General features: G+C 45.9%; 1 protein-coding gene across 4 annotated transcripts in view; it reads left to right on the forward strand.

The window, feature by feature from the left end:
• The window catches only part of slc11a2 (solute carrier family 11 member 2), an 88393-nt gene that overhangs the window by 24481 nt on the left and 44379 nt on the right, over window positions 1-19533 (forward strand). For 3 of the 4 annotated variants that reach the window (XM_048523613.2, XM_048523611.2, XM_048523610.2), the window contains 5 exons: window positions 9874-9957; window positions 13056-13192; window positions 15122-15244; window positions 15563-15682; window positions 17344-17450. In XM_048523613.2, the coding sequence (XP_048379570.1) occupies window positions 9924-9957; window positions 13056-13192; window positions 15122-15244; window positions 15563-15682; window positions 17344-17450 (521 nt within the window). In that variant the 5' untranslated portion in view covers window positions 9874-9923. Of the gene's footprint in view, window positions 1-3793; window positions 3913-9873; window positions 9958-13055; window positions 13193-15121; window positions 15245-15562; window positions 15683-17343; window positions 17451-19533 lie in introns of those variants that run through there. The other variant, XM_048523612.2, reaches the window with a different exon arrangement.

Below are 19533 nucleotides of genomic sequence, written 5' to 3' on the forward strand. Positions count from 1 at the left end.
TTAATGGTCATCATTGGATTCTTTATTCCAGATTTTTAAAAATTGAATTTAAATTCCACCATCTGCCTTGTTGAGGTTTAAACCCGGGTTGTGGATGTGGTGCCAATCAAGAGGGCTGCTTGGTCCTGGATGATCCTTTGTGTTGTTGGAGCTGTCTCCATCCAGGCAACTGGGGAGTATTCTGTTACACTCCTGACTTGTGCCTTGTAGATAATGGACAGACTTTGGGGCATCGGGAGGTGAATTACTCACTGCAGGATTCATAGTCTCTGACCTACTCTTGCAGCCACAATACATAGATGGCTCATCCAGTTCAGTTTCTGGTTATAGCCAGGCAGGATGTAGATGTTTGGGGATTCAGTGATGGCAATGGCATTGAATGAACGTCAAGGGGGTAATGATTTAATATTCACTCTTTCTGGAGATAGTTATTGCCGAGCACTCTTGTGGTGCAGGTTTTAATTACCACTCGTCACACCAAGCCTGGCTATTGTCTGGGTCTTTCTGCATTTGAACGTGGGCTGCTTCACTATCTGAGGAGTGGTGCTGAACATGGTATAATCATCAGCAAATATCCCCACTTCTGACCTGGCGGGTAGGTTATTGGTTAAGCAACTGAAGATAGTTGGGCTGAAGAAACTTAGTTGAGGAATTCTTGCAATGATGTCCTGAAGCGGAGATAACTGACCTCCAACAGCCATTTCCCATTGCTTAGGTACAATTCAAGCCCTAAGTTTTGACTAATTCTCATTGATTCCAGTTTTGCTAGGGCACCTTGATGCCCCACTCTGTCAAATGCAGCCTTTATGTCCAGGGCCGTTACTCCTGTCTCACCTCTGGAATTTGGTTCTCTTGTCCATGTCTGAACGAAGGCTGTAATGAGGTCGGGAGCTGAGTGATCCTGGTGGAGCCTAAACTGAATGTCAGTGAGTAGTAAGCAAGTGCTGCTCGATAGCACTGTCGATCACTTCCATTGCTTTACTGATAATTGAGCATATACTGATGGGGCCGGAATTGGCTGGTTTGGATTTGGGCTGCATTTTATGTACAGGGCATACCTGGGCAGTTTTCCACATTGTCGGGTAGGTGCCAGTGTTAGAACTATCTTAGAGCACTTTGCCTTGCCCCTAGACAAGTTTTTGCACATCTTCGATCCTATTGTCAGACTGTTGTAAGGGCCCGTAGCCTTTGCAGTGTCCAGTGCCTCCAACTATTTTGTGATATCACGTGAAGCAAATCAAATTGCCTGAAGACTGACATCAGTGATGTTCAGTCAGAGTTTCTGGTTAAATATTGCTACAAATGCTTTAGCCCTAAATTTTGCAGTGATGTACTGGGCTCCCCCCAATATCAAGGGTGCAGATGTTTGCGAGAGTGAGTTAGAAAGCTAGAATGGAAACTGTGTGGATGCTGTGATGAATGTTTGATAGCCTGGCCAGAATACTGGAGAAAGCTGTAATCTTCGGATTTGTGTTTTAACTGGGGAAGCTTATCCATTGTACATACGCAGTTTGTGACCTCAACAATGACCTGATCTATGATAATAAAATGTGAGGCTGGACGAACACAGCAGGCCAAGCAGCATCTCAGGAGCACAAAAGCTGACGTTTCGGGCCTAGACCCTTCATCAGAGAGGGGGATGGGGAGAGGGAACTGGAATAAATAGGGAGAGAGGGGGAGGCGGACCGAAGATGGAGAGTAAAGAAGATAGGTGGAGAGAGTGTAGGTGGGGAGGTAGGGAGGGGATAGGTCAGTCCAGGGAAGACGGACAGGTCAAGGAGGTGGGATGAGGTTAGTAGGTAGCGGGGGGTGCGGCTTGGGGTGGGAGGAAGGGATGGGTGAGAGGAAGAACCGGTTAGGGAGGCAGAGACAGGTTGGACTGGTTTTGGGATGCAGTGGGTGGGGGGGAAGAGCTGGGCTGGTTGTGTGGTGCAGTGGGGGGAGGGGACGAACTGGGCTGGTTGAGGGATGCAGTGGGGGAAGGGGAGATTTTGAAACTGGTGAAGTCCACATTGATACCATATGGCTGCAGGGTTCCCAGGCGGAATATGAGTTGCTGTTCCTGCAACCTTCGGGTGGCATCATTGTGGCAGTGCAGGAGGCCCATGATGGACATATCATCAAGAGAATGGGAGGGGGAGTGGAAATGGTTTGCGACTGGGAGGTGCAGTTGTATTTTGCGAACTGAGCGGAGGTGTTCTGCAAAGCGGTCCCCAAGCCTCCGCTTGGTTTCCCCAATGTCCTCTCTACCTATCTTCTTTTCTCTCCATCTTCGGTCTGCCTCCCCCTCTCTCCCTATTTATTCCAGTTCCCTCCCCCCATCCCCCTCTCTGATGAAGGGTCTAGGCCCGAAACGTCAGCTTTTGTGCTCCTGAGATGCTGCTTGGCCTGCTGTGTTCGTCCAGCCTCACATTTTATTATCTTGGAATCTCCAGCATCTGCAGTTCCCATTATCTCTAATGGCCTGATCTATGCTGCTTTGTAAATACAACAGAAGCTGGAGGCCTCAACAGGTTCCAGGACTGTTTGCCCCCATGTTTAAAGTAGGTGAAGGATTCTGCATGGGTCATGTGTAGCCTGTTTGAAGATAGAGATGCTTGGCAGCAGCGATAGTGTAGGAGGGGCAGAAGCTAGCCTCCCAACCCCCACAATCCATGGGTGAAGGAAGTGAGAGATTAGGTCTAGTCTAGTGACTTTGTAAAAGTTGTAACCTTTTCTTTCAAATGGAGACTTGGCAATTGTGGGCCTTTGTCTGCTTTGTATAGCTCCTCCCTCGAAAGCAAATTGCAAACCTGCTGTAAAGGACATTGTAAGTAGCTTTTAACTTTCAAATTGCATGAGCTGGATTTGTTGGCATTTTTTGAGGAGGTAAGGCCTCTGCCGAGAACACTGTTTGAGTAAGGGAAGCAATATTCCCTCAGCCAGTAGCTGATTTTTGGGAAGAATTTCAACTTGCTGAATGAAATGTGTTTTTTCTCCTTCTCTTGAAGTTCGAGTGGGATCTGTATACGGCATGAATTGGCTCCTTTCAGAGATCATGTTCTCTGCACTATGCTGCTGTGGGCTTGTATTGCAAGCAACAAATGCTGGAAATCAAGGTGGATCAGGCAGCGTCCCTGGGGAGAGAGCAAGCTAACATTTCTTGTCGAGGTGACTCTTCATCAGAGCTGAAGTGAAGTCTGGAGCGGGCAGCATTTGTGCTGTTGTTTGGGGGGCGGTGGGTGTGGTGGTTAGTGGGTGTAGAGTGCTGATGGAGAAAAGATGATATTAGTTCAGATTAAGTGATTGGAATGAGAGAATGCTGTGGGCTTGTGCCGTCCTCTCACCCTACAGCTCCTATTCCTCAGTTCTTGCAGTGCCAGCCCTATGCTTAAGTAAGCTTTCGATGAGACTGTTGAAATGCTTCCATAAAGGACCGACAACATCATGTGTAAAACAGTAGTTTGAGAGCTGCCAAAGTGAGTTAACCAGATAAACAAGCAATGTTGGGGGGTAAAAAGCCCTCCCCACACATGCCCTGCACAGCTTGTCCAGGCAAACAGCTGCACTATGCAGCTCCCTCCGGTTTACTTAAAAACTCTTGGGCATTCTTTGAAAATTCATGTGGCCACATTGGGCGATAGGGGGAGGGTGGTTGACAAATGCTTTCCTTGCTGGGTCATGTGAGCTGGAAGCAAACGTTACTGACTTTTTTTTCAGTGAAACCTTTATCAGCAACCAATTACATCTGCAAACTGCAGGCCCAACCCAAACCTGCCCTACCCCTCGTGTGGTTTTAGCCTTGTGAACAACAGCAACTTTAGTGCAGACCGCCTCTCCCAAGTGCGATCCTGACATCAAGCTGCTGAATTCTGTTTGAGAATTGGGACTGCTGAGGCATTGAAGACTGCGTATCAGTACCTGCTATAGAAGGTCAGCCAAAGTATCCAAGTCATTAACTGTTTAAGTCTGTGACTAGGACAAATGACTTTGCAGTTTTTCCTCCTCTACAATTCAGTCATCTTTAAGCATTCCTGGATATGGCAATTGTGCCAATGTGACGGTTTTTCTCTTAAAAGAGAGAGGGTGGGGAGTGGGCAGTGAAATAAAGCCGGTAACAGGAGACCAGCCAGTCTAATATTGGTTCTGGTGGAATTCCCAGAGGACACAATATAACAGTGACTACACTTTGCATTAGTGCTTTTGAGAGATCCTGAGGTAGTTTTTTAAAAAATGCTGTATGAATACAAGTTCCTTCTCGTCTTCCGGCACCACTGCTCCATGTTGCAGATGTTGTTCCTCTCTTTAAACATGTGTGACCTGGACTTGTATTGAAGGGCATAATGTTAAAATGTATAGGTGACATCAAAACTGAGAATATGGTTAACTTTGTAGAGGGTAGTTTGAAGACTTCTGGAGGATGCAGACGACTAGTAATTGGAATGATGAATGTCAAAATAAATTTAATGTGGAGAAATGTGAAGTGACATTTTGGGTAGCACGGTGGCTCAGTGGCTAGCACTGCTGCCTCACAGCACCAGGGATCCGGGTTCAATTCCATCCTCTGGCAACTGTCTGTGTGGAGTTTGCACATTCTCCCCGTATCTGAGTGGGTTTCTTCCCACAGTCCAAAGATGTATACAGGTTATGGGAATGGCCTGGGAAATGCAGGATTACAGGGATGGGGAGGGGCAGGTGGTGGGTGGGTGGATGGATCAGAGTGCGATGCTGTTCGGATGGCTGGTGTGGATTCGATGGGCCAAATGACCTGCTTCCTCGCTGTACGGATTCTGTGATTCTGTGAAAGAGAATATACAATAAATGATAAAATCTTAAAAATGAGTAGAGCAGAATTTTGGGTTCATACTTGCAGATCATATAAGCAAAGAGGTCAATTTGATGATAAATCATATACAGCTACCTTAGTTTTGTAAAGAAAAGCATGGAGTGGAAAAAGTGGGCAGTGCTGAACCTGTACAGATCCATAGTCAGCCACAGTTTGAATATTGAGCCTAGTTTTGATGCCTTACTTTAGAAGGAATCTCCAGATCGTAGACATGGTTCGGAAAATATTCACCAAGCTAGCAGGGGCAAGTGGCTGGAAAAGTCACATCCCCTTAATCGGTTTGGGAGATTTGGCAGAGCAGTTCAAACTTACTTTTGAGAGGCTTTTGAAAGGTTTTGAGTGTAAACTAGGAAAAGTGTTCCCTGTTGATCAGTGTGTCAGTAACTAGGAAGGTCAAAATAAAGATAATGACCAAAAAAATGAAGGGAGGGCTGTGGAGGAATTATTTGCACAGTTGTAAATTTAAAAGGGCATGTGGCACAAGTTTTCCCAGTGTGTAGGGACAGTGGGCAAAAGGGCAGAGCAATGGGATTGAGCTTTCTGAGAGTGCATGAGCAATAGGCCAAACATCTGCCATCATCCTTCAGAATGCTTACTTTGTGATTGAATTGCTCAATGTTTGTTTTGATCCGTTTCTGTTCAAACCCTGCCTCTTAAGCCAGGATGATAATCGAAAAGCTTTCATTGTCTCAGCAACTGTTGACATAAATAAACAAACAGAAGTTAAAAGTCCATTGGTCACTAGTCAATTAAACTGGGCCTTTTGAAGCTACCTGAAAAGAGAAGAAGAGCTGTAGGGTGAAAGCATAGGCCGTGAAAGGAGCACAAAAAACCATTATAGAGCAATCAGGAGTATCTGTAGAAAAACATTTTGATTGTATCTATCACAAGGCTGAGTTATTGAAAAGATGATGCAGGATGACTAGATTGAGCTTGGCTGAGACGTGTACAAGTTCCTAAAAATGATCCTCCCACAATTCTGCATTCATTGGTTGAAGTCTTTTTGTTATGGTCAAGATTTTTTTCAGGCTATTGCCAGTGATTCCAGTGAAGCTGAAAGGGTATCTTCAGGGTCTGAAGAGAGTTCGATACTGAATTGGTGTGTGAGCCAGCATGAACAGTGCAAACTCACCTGCATGGAGCTTGTGCAAACAGGTCATGTACTGCACAGATGAGAATGAAGCTGTTCAGTGGGAGAGAGAGGGGGCACTGCACTGTCCCTCGCGCATCAGTCTAGAGTCGGGGTCACACATGAAATTGAAGCTTAACAGTATTTTCTGCAAGTCTAACTTGCTAAACTCGTGCAGGACCCCTTCTCATACTTGAGGTCACTTAAACATAGTTCTGTCTAATGATGTGCAGACTTCAGTAACTGATTTCTCCCTATGGAGAGAATATGTTCTCTATCTTGGGCGAGTAGGCACAATACTGTGTAGATTTCTCAGCATGGTTTGGAGGCTTATGAAAATTTCCAAACCTGCCTGGGCACTTGGAACCCCCCAGCCCCCAAGCCTCCACAACCTCCAAAACAAACTCATATGTAAGTTGTACACTTTCACTGTGTCATGGCTAGTTTGCGTGAAGGTCAGTATATGAATCTTGTGTTAACATTTTGTTTTTCACAGTACAGATATCAAAAAATTGTGAGAATCTTTGCTTTTAAAGTTTGTACTGTGCACAGTTTTTTTTTTAGGTCTCAAAGTGATGGAGCCCTTTTAAAATGACCTGGAACTATGTTGAGATAATGGGAACTGCAGATGCTGGCGAGTCCGAGATAACAAAGTGTGAGGCTGGATGAACACAGCAGGCCCAGCAGCATCTCAGGAGCACAAAAGCTGACATTTCGGGCCTAGACCCTTCATCAGAGAGGGGGATGGGGAGAGGGAACTGGAATAAATAGGGAGAGAGGGGGAGGTGGACCGAAGATGGAGAGAAAAGAAGGTAGGTGGAGAGGAGAGTATAGGTAGGGAGGGGATAGGTCAGTCCAGGGAAGACGGACAGGTCAAGGAGGTGGAATGAGGTTAGTAGGTAGGAAATGGAGGTGCGGCTTGGGGTGAGAGGAAGAACAGGTTAGGGAGGCAGAGACAAGTTGGACTGGTTTTGGGAAGCAGTGGGTGGAGGGGAAGAGCTGGACTGGTTGTATGGTGCAGTGGGGGGAGGGGATGAACTGGGCTGGTTTTGGGATGTGGCGGGGGAAGGGGAGATTTTGAAGCTGGTGAAGTCCACATTGATACCATTGGGCTGCAGGGTTCCCAAGCGGAATATGAGTTGCTGTTCCTGCAACCTTCGAGTGGCATCATTGTGGCAGTGCAGGAGGCCCATGACGGACATGTCATCTAAAGAATGGGAGGGGGAGTGGAAATGGTTTGCGACTAGGAGGTGCAGTTGTTTATTGCGAACCGTGTGGAGGTGTTCTGCAAAGAGTTCCCCAAGCCTCCGCTTGGTTTCCCCAATGTAGAGGAAGCCACACCGGGTACAATGGATGCAGTATACCACATTGGCAGATGTGCAGGTGAACCTCTGCTTAATATGGAAAGTCATCTTGGGGCCTGGGATAGGGGTGAGGGAGGAGGTGTGGTGGCAGGTGTAGCATTTCCTGCGGTTGCAGGGGAAGGTGCCGGGTGTGGTGGGGTTTGGAGGGCAGTGTGGAGCGAACAAGGGAGTCACGGAGAGAGTGGTCTCTCCGGAAAGCAGACAAGGGTGGGGATGGAAAAATATCTTGGGTGGTGGGGTCGGATTGTAGATGGCGGAAGTGTCGGAGGATGATGCGTTGTATCTGGAGGTTGGTGGGGTGGTGTGTGAGAACGAGGGGGATCCTCTTTGGGCGGTTGTGGCGGGGGCGGGCTGTGAGGGATGTGTTGCGGGAGACGCGGTCAAGGGCATTCTTGACCACTGGGGGGTGGGGGGGGGAGGTGGGATGTTGCGGTCCTTGAAGAACTTGGACATCTGGGATGTGCGGGAGTGGAATGCCTCATCCTGGGGGCGGAGGCGAAGGAATTGGGAATAGGGGATGGAATTTTTGCAGGAGGGTGGGTGGGGGAGGTGTATTCTAGGTAGCTGTGGGAGTCGGTGGGCTTGAAATGGACATCAGTTACAAGCTGGTTGCCTGAGATGGAGACTGAGAGGTCCAGGAAGGTGAGGGATGTGCTGCAGATGGCCCAGGTGAACTGAAGGTTGAGGTGGAAGGTGTTGGTGAAGTGGATGAACTGTTCGAGCTCCTCTGGGGAGAAAGAGGCGGCGCCGATACAGCCATCAATGTAACGGAGGAAGAGGTGGCGTTTGGGGCCTGTATAGGTGCGGAAGAGGGACTGTTCCACGTGACCTACAAAGAGGCAGGCATAGCTGGGGCCCATGCGGGTGCCCATGGCCACCCCCTTTGTCTGTAGGAAGTGGGAGGAATCGAAAGAGGCCATCTGCATGCGGAATACAGGTGTATAGGGACTGGACGTCCATGGTGAAAATGAGGCGTTGGGGGCCAGGGAATTGGAAGTCCTGGAGGAGGGCGTGGGTGGTGTCACGGACGTAGTAGGGAGTTCTTGGACCAAAGTGGAGAAAATGGAGTCCAGATAGGTGGAGATGAGTTCGGTGGGGCAGGAACAGGCTGAGACGATGGGTCGACCAGGGCAGGTAGGTTTGTGGATTTTGGGAAGGAGATAGAAATGGGCCGTGTGGGGTTGGGGAACAATGAGGTTGGAGGCTGTGGGTGGGGAGGTCCCCTGAGGTGATGAGGTCATGGATGGTGTTGGAGATGATGGTTTGGTGCTCGGGGGTGGGGTCATGATCGAGGGGGTGCGGTAGGAGGTGGTGTCGGAGAGTTGGCGTTTGCCCTCTGTGATGTGGAGGCCAGTGCGCCATACTACCACTGCGCCACCCTTGTCTGCGGGTTTGATGGTGAGGTTGGGGTTGGAGCAGAGGGCTGCCCGTTCTGCGGGGGAGAGGGGTGGAGAGGTTGAGGCGGTTAATGTCTCGACGGCAGTTGGAGATGAAGAGGTTGAGGGAAGGTAGGAGGCCTGGGGGTGATGTCCAGGAGGAGGACTTGTGTTGGAAGCAGGCGAAGGGGTCAATGGAGGGAGGGTTAGATTCCCAGTTGAAGAAGTAAGCGTGGAGGCAAAGGGGGCGGAAAAACTGTTCTATGTCCGACCGTGACTGGTATTCATTGATGTGTGGTTGTAGGGGGACAAAGGTGAGCCCCTTACTAAGGACTGACCGTTCGTCCTCAGTCAGTGGGAGGTCTGGGGGGATGGTGAAGATTCGGCAGGGTTCAGTGTGGCTGTCTTCTCTGGGGTTGCTGGCTGTGGAGGTTGTGGGCGGGGTTCCGTCGGCATCAGCTGTGGGCGAGGTTCCGTAGGCGTCAGCTGGTATCAATGTGGACTTCACCAGCTTCAAAATCTCCCCTTCCCCCAGCGCAACCCAAACCCAGCCCAGTTCATCCCCTCCCCCCACTGCATCACACAACCAGCCCAGCTCTTCCCCTCCACCCACTGCATCCCAAAACCAGTCCAACCTGTCTCTGCCTCCCTAACCTGTTCTTCCTCTCACCCATCCCTTCCTCCCACCCCAAGCCGCACCTCCATCTCCTACCTACTAATCTCATCCCACCTCCTTGGCCTGTCCACCTTCCCTGGACTGACTTATCCCCTCCCTACCTCCCCACCTGTACTCTTCTCTCCACCTATCTTCTTTTCTCTCCATCTTCGGTCCACCTTCCCCTCTCTCCCTATTTATTCCAGAACCCTCACCCCATCCCCCTCTCTGATGAAGGGTCTAGGCCCGAAACGTCAGCTTTTGTGCTCCTGAGATGCTGTTTGGCCTGCTGTGTTCATCCAGCTCCACACTTTGTCATCTTGGAACTATGTTGAGATGGTTACTGTGTGCCAACCTTGGCACTGTGCTGAAACATTCCACGGTAGTTAATGCACTTTGTTTCTCGCTACGTTGCCTTAAGCTGAATGCCTGTTTGTGCTGAGTAAACTCTCTCTAGTTCTCTTCCATTTGCTGTTCCTTCTTGTTTTTTGTGTCCAATTGATTTTTTTTTCTATTTGCCCCAGGGAACGTGGCTTCAGCAGAGGACTCGGAGTGGGGGCTGGTTCCTATCAACATGGCTCCTGACCAGGAAAAGAAAGAGTTGACGGGTAAATTCATCATCTGTATTCTCAGATTCCCCGATTAATTTTTTTTTTCTTTTTTTTAAAAATATCCTCTGTCTTTGGTACAGTGTGTGGGGAATTATTTCAGAACTTTACACAGAAGCACAGAAGGATTCCTACACACTCTGGCACACTCTTGCCTTGCTGCTGCCCTCTCTGGTATGCATTCCAAATCCTGCCACGCCCTACCTTGCATGCTTTCTTCACTCCACCTCTTCTTCCCACCCCTGTCCCCAACAAACAAAACATCAGTGTTGCTGTTATTGGCTGTAAGAGAGATTTAATTTTTTTTTGGCTCACATTGCTTTATGTCGAGCCCCTATCCCAAGCACAGAAGCAGTTTTAAAACTTCACGACAGTTCAGATTTTGTTTTTGTTTGCTTTGAACAAGTGAAATTGTGTGGCTTAAAGACTGGCAAGAAGAAAGGTCTAATGTTATTTCTGTGGTTCTTTTGGTATAGCATTACTTAATGCAGGAGATCCCGTTCTGTTTCCTGGTCCTTTTTCAGACATTTCAAAGGAGGATCAGGCTAGCATAAAATACCTGGAAAGAAGCCCAACAAATTTAAATTTTCAACCAGCAATTTTGATTATTTTAAATGTCACAATAGTCAGAAAGTCCAAGGAAAATTGCATCGCATGTTATTTGGACATTTGTAATTTTTGGAGTTGCAGTTTGATTTTGTCCAGTTAGGGTTGATGAAGGGCGTTATCTGTAAGTTATATGCTTTTCTTCTGTGCATACTCTGCTTTGGTAAAATGAATTCTCTTGCTATTTTAATCTTCAAATGGGTGGTGTTCCATTACTTTTGCATCAGAGTGGGATGTTACAGGGTCACAGGATAAGTTTAATTGTTGAGAGCATTTGCCAGACTGACTTTGGTGTTCGGTTCCTAAACATGTTGCCAAAAATTTAGATGGATCTCAAAGCAAAACTTGAGTAGGGAATTACCTACAAGTGTGATTTAACACAGGACATAAAACCTTCTGGTTTTAAAAGCACAACTAGTAGCAGGCGCAAACAGTTGCACAATTGTACAAAAGTCACAATTTGAGCACTGGCTCTGCATTGGATTCACAAGCCAGTAATATAAACAGTACTTTTGGCATATCTAGGTGGGCCAAGAGGTCAAATGCAGCCTGAAACAAAATGGCAACATGTAAATCCCAACACCAGCTGCAGCAGTTTATATAACATTTTATTGTCATACATTCAAGGCTATGGGCTGAGTGTGGGGAAGATGAGACTCGCATAGTTGATGGTGCAGACTTAACAGGCTGAAGGGCCTCTCTGTACTCAATGATTCTTTGATTCCTGCTGTCTGGAGTACATCAGTTCTTGTGATGGTTATTTTTATGTTTTAATGTCCTTTTCTGTTTTTCTTCAGCACAGCCAGGTTCCAAGACAGTCAGGCTGTGTGCTTTGCCTGGGCTGAATCGCACCAAGTGTGATTGTGTACTGTGGACTCGGCACACTGATTTAGATTAGCCTTAGAAACAAAGTCTGTTTGTGTTATTGCTGTCCATCCCTATGCTGCTGTCCCCATTGGAGTCCTCTGATTCCCACCTATACCTCATTCCTCATGAGTAATGCCCTTGAAAGAAAAACAGCGTGTCTTTATACTTCAGAAACTGTCCCAAGATACTTCACAGGAGCATTATCGCTCAAAGTATAACACCAGGTGATCCAGAGAGATATCAGGTCAGATGACTCAAAGTTCAGTCACAGGGGTTAGCTTTTAGGAGGTTCTTAGAGAAGGAAATCGAGGTGGAAAGGTGAAAGGATGGAATTCCAGAAACTGGGATCCAGGCACCTTGGCATGGTTTTGACTAAAATTAAGCATCTTCAATAATTAGAGAAGCATTGGGTATTTTGAAAGCTTGTCAGACTGGAGGAAATTACAGAGATGGAGGGTGGGGTGTGGCCATGGAGGGATTTGAAAACAAGCTATGAATTTTAATATTGAGACGTTGCGTAGCTAGGAGTCAGTGTAAGTCAGCAAGCACAAGGGCGATTGAGATGTTTAATTTAGTTAATCCAAAAAAAACCACTGGAGAAAAGGAGGGAATATGGTTTGTACAGCGGTATTTGTGGCTCGAGTGATTTTTTTTTGTTATAAAATATGGCAGATCCTTCTTTTAAAACTAGACTTGTCCATCCTAAGAAACATGGTTACTTCACCAAGATTGTTGTCATTTTTACAACACAGACATAGATCATCAGCGTTACCCAGTATTATCAGTTTTGTAGATACTGGAAAATTCACACAACGGATCTGTAATGAGAGAGCTCTGTTTTCTTTGAGATTTGGTTCTGTCATTTAATAAAAAACAGGTGGCTGCATGTATTTGGAAAGTTACAATCGTAGAAGGCCTGGTTATCTCTGACTGCCCATTAATAGTCCAGGGCCATGGTGGTGTACTGGTTGATCACACTGCCCTCTCTCTGAGGGACTGGGTGAGTACAGTAGGTTATCACTGTCCTTTCCGATTGTGGTGTAATGGGTTACACAGTGCCCTTTCATACTCCTGGGACTGGATGATACATGGGTTATCAGAATATTCCTTCAGTCGAGGACTGGGTGAGTACACTGGGTTATCACGCTCTCCTTCTCACTCTGGGACCAAGGTTGACGGTCTTGCTAAAAGTTTCTGCTAGTTGTAAAGCTTGTGTGTAATTCTGTTGTGTAATCCCCTTGTGTATCCCATGATATCTGACTTATGATAGAATGGGAACAGTTTGTTTGGCAGTCTCATGGCTGCAATTACTGAACTAGCATCTTAGCATATGATGAGGTCTAACTGATTTTGTGACTGACCAGAAAGATTTAAAAATATCATCTGATTATAATTTAAAAGATTTCTCTGGGGAAGGGAACCTGTTCTGCTTAATGCTGCCTTGCCTGAGTGGCTTTTATTGTACACTCACAGTTGATTCTTCATATCGTGAGGCTGGGCAATGAATGTTGCCCTTGCTAGTGTCACCCACATTGCCAGAAATTAGAAAAAGCACAGGTGCTGATTTGAGATTTGAGCAGTACCCTACAATGTGGCTGAATCACTTTTTTTGTTTCTGTTTTCAGAGCCGCAGCTAGAATCTGGTGCTTCGAACATTCATTTGAGGTACAGCACTATTACTCCACCAGCATCTCCTGCTCCAACTGAGGAGAGCTCTCAAACCTATCTAGATGAGAAGATCCCAATCCCAGACGATAGCTCGGTGAGAATTTTCTTGCATACTGGAAGAATTTTTTTTAAAAATGTTAGAGTGTGTTTTTTTTAAAATTCTTCTTGCTAGTTCTTTTCCTGTTCCTGCTGTGATGGTGTTAGTTCTCGCTGAGAAGAGCGCACTGACATTAGTCACCTCCTGCCATCTCTCCAAAGTGACATTCATCGCTTGTTAACTTGAGATTTAAGCCTTGGGTTATTTGACTACAGGACCCACCCAATGCTCCCCTTGGCTGAATGAATGAGTCCTAGTTACGTGAAGTATGGCACCGTTGAATCATAGAATCCCGACAGTGTGGAAGCAGGTGATCAAGTCTATACCGACTCTCCGAAGACCATCCCGTTCAGACCCTGCCCCCTACCCTACCCCTGCATTTCCCATGGCTAATCCCCATACGTGCACACCCTGGACACTATGGGTAATTTAGCGTTGCCAATCCACCTAACCTGCTCACCTTTGGACTGTGGGAGGAAACCGGAGCACCCGGAGGAAACCCATACAGGCACAGGGAGAACATGCAAACTCCACACAGTCGCCTGAGGGTGAAATCGAACCCAAGTCCCTGATGCTGTGAGGCAGCAGTGCTAACTGCTGAGCCACTGTGGAAGAAAGTAATCAAATCTACTTAGGAGCAAATTACTGCGGATGCTGGAATCTGTAAGAAAACAACAAACGCTGGAGATCGCAGTGGATCAGGCAGCATCCATGGAGAGAGAGAGAGAGAGAGCAAGCTAGTGAGTCATCTAGACTCAAAAAGTTAGCTTGCTCTCTCTCCGTGGATGCTGCCTGACCCACTGTGACCTCCAGCGTTTGTTGTTTTCATCAAATCTATCTTGTCCAGCCTCGCTATGATCAAATCATGGATTGAATCTGGGCCCTTCTTGGCTCACATAGCTGTGTGGTATACTCAACACGCCCAGTAAAGTGCTGGAGAAGGCTCCACTTTAACGTGTGAAGTACATATGAAGGATATGAGCACAAAAAGGATCATTGTGAGGATGTAAGTTTAAATTCTAGTGTCAGATGAAAGTGTTTGAGCTCTTTGTTTCTGTAACTTGATCTCCTGACTGGCTCCTTTGCTCCTTATTGTTCTTTGTTTAAAGGTGCTTCCTATCGGTTGAAACACTTACCGAAACCAGTTATCATGAATTTTGGTCCTGCTGTTGTTTTCCTTGAGGTCACAATGTGCCATGCCTGGTGACTGAAGTTTGAAATGGGGTCAGCCCTCTGCAGTGAATTTGATCGTCCACTCCACAAGTCCAGCAGGTCCACAGCGTCTCAGGGTGCTGGTAATCTTTGGCTTTTCACCCCAGAAAGCCAGTTTTGCCAAAAAGTAGAATGATCCAGTTTGGACAAACAATAGGAAGCAGTTCTGGTAAACTGTAGTTCTAGCTGGTTCAATGCCAGATGTTTGACCGGAAGGTGCACATTTCTCAGTTGGAAATTCTTGAACATTGTGCTCTGGTTCTGCTCGACTGACCAAATAATACTTTATTTACCCAGTGTGTTCTGATAACAGTACTAATACGACTGTCGCTTCGGCCAAATGGAAGTACCCTTGCCTCTTAAGTTGCAAGACTGTGGGTTCAAGGCCTCGTCAAGGATTCTGTGCACCATCTATGTTGACATTCCAACATAGTACTGTGCTGCACTGTTGTAGGTGCTTGCATACATATGAGCAAGAGACCTATTTTCCTATCCAGCTTCTGCTGAAAGAAGAGCAAGGAATTCTCCTTGTGTTCTCCACCCACAACAGCAGGGAAGAATATTAGTCAAGACACCAGGAAGTTTCAGCCAAACACAGTTTGTCATTAATTTTAAATGTCCTATCTTGCATCCTCCTTTTATTGAAATGAGATATGAATAGACTGCTAGAAACTAAGCTCCTTGTGTCTAAGTGGCCTGTCTTTTTCCTGACAGACTCGATTTAGCTTTCGGAAGCTCTGGGCCTTCACTGGACCTGGCTTTCTGATGAGTATTGCGTATCTGGATCCAGGAAACATTGAATCTGACCTTCAGTCTGGGGCTGTGGCAGGATTTAAGGTATGTCCAGTACTTATTAGAAAATGTATTATGCTTACGTAAAATTTCATACACAAAAATGATCTGATTAGCATTCTATATATTGAAGATCCGAGGAAGTGCCAATTTGGGTCTTCTGATCAATGTGATGCTGGATTTTGGCCTTGAAAGAAAGCCAGGTGCTTAACTTGTAGTGTGTCAATGATATGTAGGATGTAAAGTTCATAGTGGAACCCAGTAATGTGTTCATGTGACATAACCTTAAAATTTTTCAAATTGTGAGGCAAGGATTTGGAGTATCATGAACTGTGTGTAACTTAATTTGTTCTCTTTCTGCAGCTGCTTTGGATCCTGCTGACAGCTACCATTATAGGGCTGCTGCTGCAGCGACTGGCTGCACGTTTAGGTGTGGTAACTGGCATGCATCTTGCTGAGGTCTGCCACAGGCAGTATCCTAAGGTATGTCTTAAGGTTCAGTCAGCCTCAGGTGACTGTCTGTGCGGAGTTTGCACGTTCTCCCCGTGTCTGCGTGGGTTTCCTCCGGGTGGTCCGGTTTCCTCCCACAGTCCAAAGATGTGCAGGTTAGGGTGGATTGATCATGCCAAATTGCCCATAGTGTCCAAGGATGTGTAGATTAGGTGGGTTATGGGGGATGGGTCTGGGTGGGAAGCTTTGAGGTTCAGCGTGGACTTGTTAGGCTGAAGGGCCTGTTTCCACACTGTAGGGATTCTATGGTGTATCTCTTTACCATAGCCAGAGGTACGCAGGCAGGTGTAATGTTATTGGGGGTAGATGGGAATGTGAAGTAATCAGATTGACAATGATTGTGTTGACTGATATAGCAGACTTGAGGGGCTGAGTGGTCCATTCCAGCTCTTAATCAGTATGTTTGTGTCCTCTGTCACAAACAGACAGACTTCTGCGACAGTACCAAAACGGCCTTTATTGAAGTCACTAATGGTGTCCATTGTGGATGTGATGCATTGTCTCTGCTTTACCCCTTTGTGAAACTTAGTTGCTGATGCCAACCCCCTCTGTTGTCCAACTCATTGCGATTCCCTTTGTTTGCTTCCAGTCGTGGCCAGAACATTGATTTGACAATGGATGATAATATAAAGATGGATGTGGATGGTCTTTGTGAGAGACCACCCTTTTGCCTCCAGAATTGTCTGTAGATCTAAGCTTTATCTTTTTTCCTCATTCCTTTTTTAATCTACTTCAGTCACAAACATGGGGTCAGGTTCCACACTTGGGCTGACGGTGACCCAGATCGATTTTGCTATTTGTCTCGAGTTACTTTTTTCCCCCCCCATACCCAAACACCAAGTCTGTTGTCAACCTGCTGGCCTGATATCCACTATAAGTTGCAGTTTTTTCCAGCTAAACATTGGAAAGATTGAAGTCATCAGCTTTGGCCCCTGCCAAAGGTTGTGTATTCTTGCCCTGCCTTATAGCGTGCGCCCTGCCCAGTGTCTGAGGTGGAACCAGCTTGTTCACAACTTCAGCAACACTAACCTTGTACTGTGCTCCTGACCTCGTACTCACACTCTCTCGCACAAAGACCACCCACTTTCATCTTGTTCAGCTAAGCTGTGTGAAAATTCTCATTCGTGCCTTTGTTACCTTCAGACTCATTCACTCCGATGTTCTCCTGGTAGACCTTGCATCATCCACTCTCCATAAATTTCAACTTATCCAAAGCTTTGTTGCCCATATCTGAGCTCAAATTGTGTGCTGTTCATCCATCTCCTGGTTTTTGTGATGACAATTTTGAAAAAAGCAAAAATCATTCTTATTTTAAAATTTACTCTGATCAGTTGTCTCCTGGTCTCTAATCTCCCACAGCCCCATAACCCTCCGAGATATCATTGCTGCTCAGATTCTGACCTATTTTAAATCCCTGATTTGAATGGCTGCACCACGGGTGAAGTCTGTAATCTCTGGAATTCCCTCCTTAAACCTCTCTTGCCTCCAAGAGCCTCCTGAAAACCTAGCTCTTGACCAAGCATTTGGTCATCATGATATTTTGTCCTTTGGTTCGAAGTCAGTCTTATTTTGATTACATCTCCGAAGTGATGTAGGATATTTTTTGTATATTGTATGTATTGTTCATGTTGCAGTTCCCTCGAATTGTTTTGTGGTTGATGGTGGAGCTGGCAATCATTGGCTCGGACATGCAGGAAGTGATTGGATCAGCCATAGCTATTAACCTGCTGACTGTTGGAAGGTAAAGTGCAAACACTGATCGTCACATCATTATTAGGAGCTACCAAAGCAGCAACAAGGCCAGTGTAAAAACATAACTGTGTTTTTCTGTGTTAATGACTAAGGACTGTTGGACTAGTTTGGTTTGTTCCAGACTGATTCGTTAGAAGTGACTTCTAGCAAGGAGCTAAATGACACAGCAGTAATCTCTGATCCTGGGTTCAAGAAAAACCAGAATGGATGTCTTTGCTGTTCGCATGGGTCCTATATGAAATGGCTTGGGCAGTTTTGATCCAGTTCTTTGTGAGCTAAATCCAGTGCAAAGTTTGGCTAATTCAGCAGGAATTGGCATTTTGCCTCTGAAAAGCCAAGGTGTACGAAATGGAAACAAATATTTCAGTGGTTCAAGTCGGGGAATTCTTTCTGAGATGAGGGGTGAAACACGTTATGAGCACAGAGTGAAGGGAGCTTTACTCTGTATCTGACCCCATGCTGTACCTGTCCTGGGAGTGTTTGTTGGGGGATAGTGTAAAGGGAGTTTTGCTCTCTGTCTAACCGAGTGCTGTACTGTTCTGGAAATGTTCCATATGAATATTGAGTTCATGTAATGGGAGAAGTTCTAGTCTAAAGCAATCATAATATTAACCTTTTAGTAGGTTTTGAACTTGCAGTAATCCCATCGCGAATATTGTCACAGATAAGAAGAGCATAGCCTGTTAGGGTATCTGCTGCAATTCAGTGATACAGCAAATCTGGTGTTGTGGAAGGATACCTCAGCTGTTGCTCAGCGATTGTACTGGCCTTTGAGTTAAACATTGTGGGTTGAAGCCTCACTGAAGCACATAATTAAAGATAATAGTTCAGTGCAGTAAGGAAGGAATGCTGCACTGTTGGAAGTGACATTATCATAATTGGATCTTGAATCAAGATCCAGTCTGCTTGTTGTTAGCTAGATACTATCAGAAGGCACCTTGGGAAAATGAGCAAAGAAATCTCTTGGTGTCATAGGCTAATTTTCTCCCACAACCAACTTGGCCAAAGAGCAGATGATCTGGGCACTCGTCACATTGCTGTTTGTTGGGAGCTTGCTGTGCGCGAATTGGCTGCTGCTTTTTCATTACAACAGTGACTGTGTTTCAAAGGTACTTCGTCCCAAGGGGCTTTACAGCCAAAGAGCATTATATGGCGCAATCTAAGTGCAAGTTCCTTGCGTTATTTGCTGGCAGCTGTTCCTGCACTTGGTCCTTCATATAAGTTTCTGGATTTTAAAACTGCAGCTTCAATCCACTTGATTTATTTTTCTGCAAAGCTCAAAGTGCTATCATGTATCTTATGCTCTGGCTGATTTCACATTGTTTCATGTATAGATTCTGGGCAGTTAGTGAACTTCAAATGAGATGGAACGTCGATTTTTTTTTTGTAGAATAATACTAGGCCAAGCTTGATCAAGAATGGTAGAACATTATAGAAAGGGATCATATGCCCCATTGATTTCATCCCTGTGTTCCTGTTAATGACCATCTTGTCTGATCTGACTCTATGAAAAGTGCTAATGATCTTCAACAAGTAAATATTGAGAAAGATTCAGAAATTGTAAAATAGAGGGGTCACTTTGTAAGGTAGTTGTCATTTAGTTCATGCATATCTACCATTTTGAGGGCAACTGTTGAAAGTACTTAATTTTGAGATGCCCAGGTGAAGGGACCCAAGTCCACGTGTGTGTGTGTGTGTGTGTGTGTGTGTGTGTGTGAGAGAGTGATGGGAGCGCTCGGGCAGTAGCTGTACTTCCATGACACCAAGGTTAGATTTTTAACAGCTATCAATATAGGTGAAAGGAAATACCAAGGCAGTTGATTTAGAGGAAAAGGCATTTACCTTCAGGAGTAGGACATAATTGAAAGTTGAATGAAATGGCACTAACTCTTGCCCTGCCAGCTGGACAAGGGCACAGTTGGTCCAAGCCCATACAGGTCCATGTTATGAGAGGAATCATGCAGAGTGCTGGGGCAAATTCAGCAGGGAAGGAGGGAACTTCTGTAAAGGCATATAAAGGTGTTGCTGTTTCAATTTTTCTTTCTCCTTTTGTAGAGTAAATGTCTTCTTTT

Source organism: Stegostoma tigrinum, chromosome X (assembly GCF_030684315.1).
Source record: "Stegostoma tigrinum isolate sSteTig4 chromosome X, sSteTig4.hap1, whole genome shotgun sequence".
In the NCBI taxonomy this organism is placed as follows: Eukaryota; Metazoa; Chordata; class Chondrichthyes; order Orectolobiformes; family Stegostomatidae; genus Stegostoma; species Stegostoma tigrinum.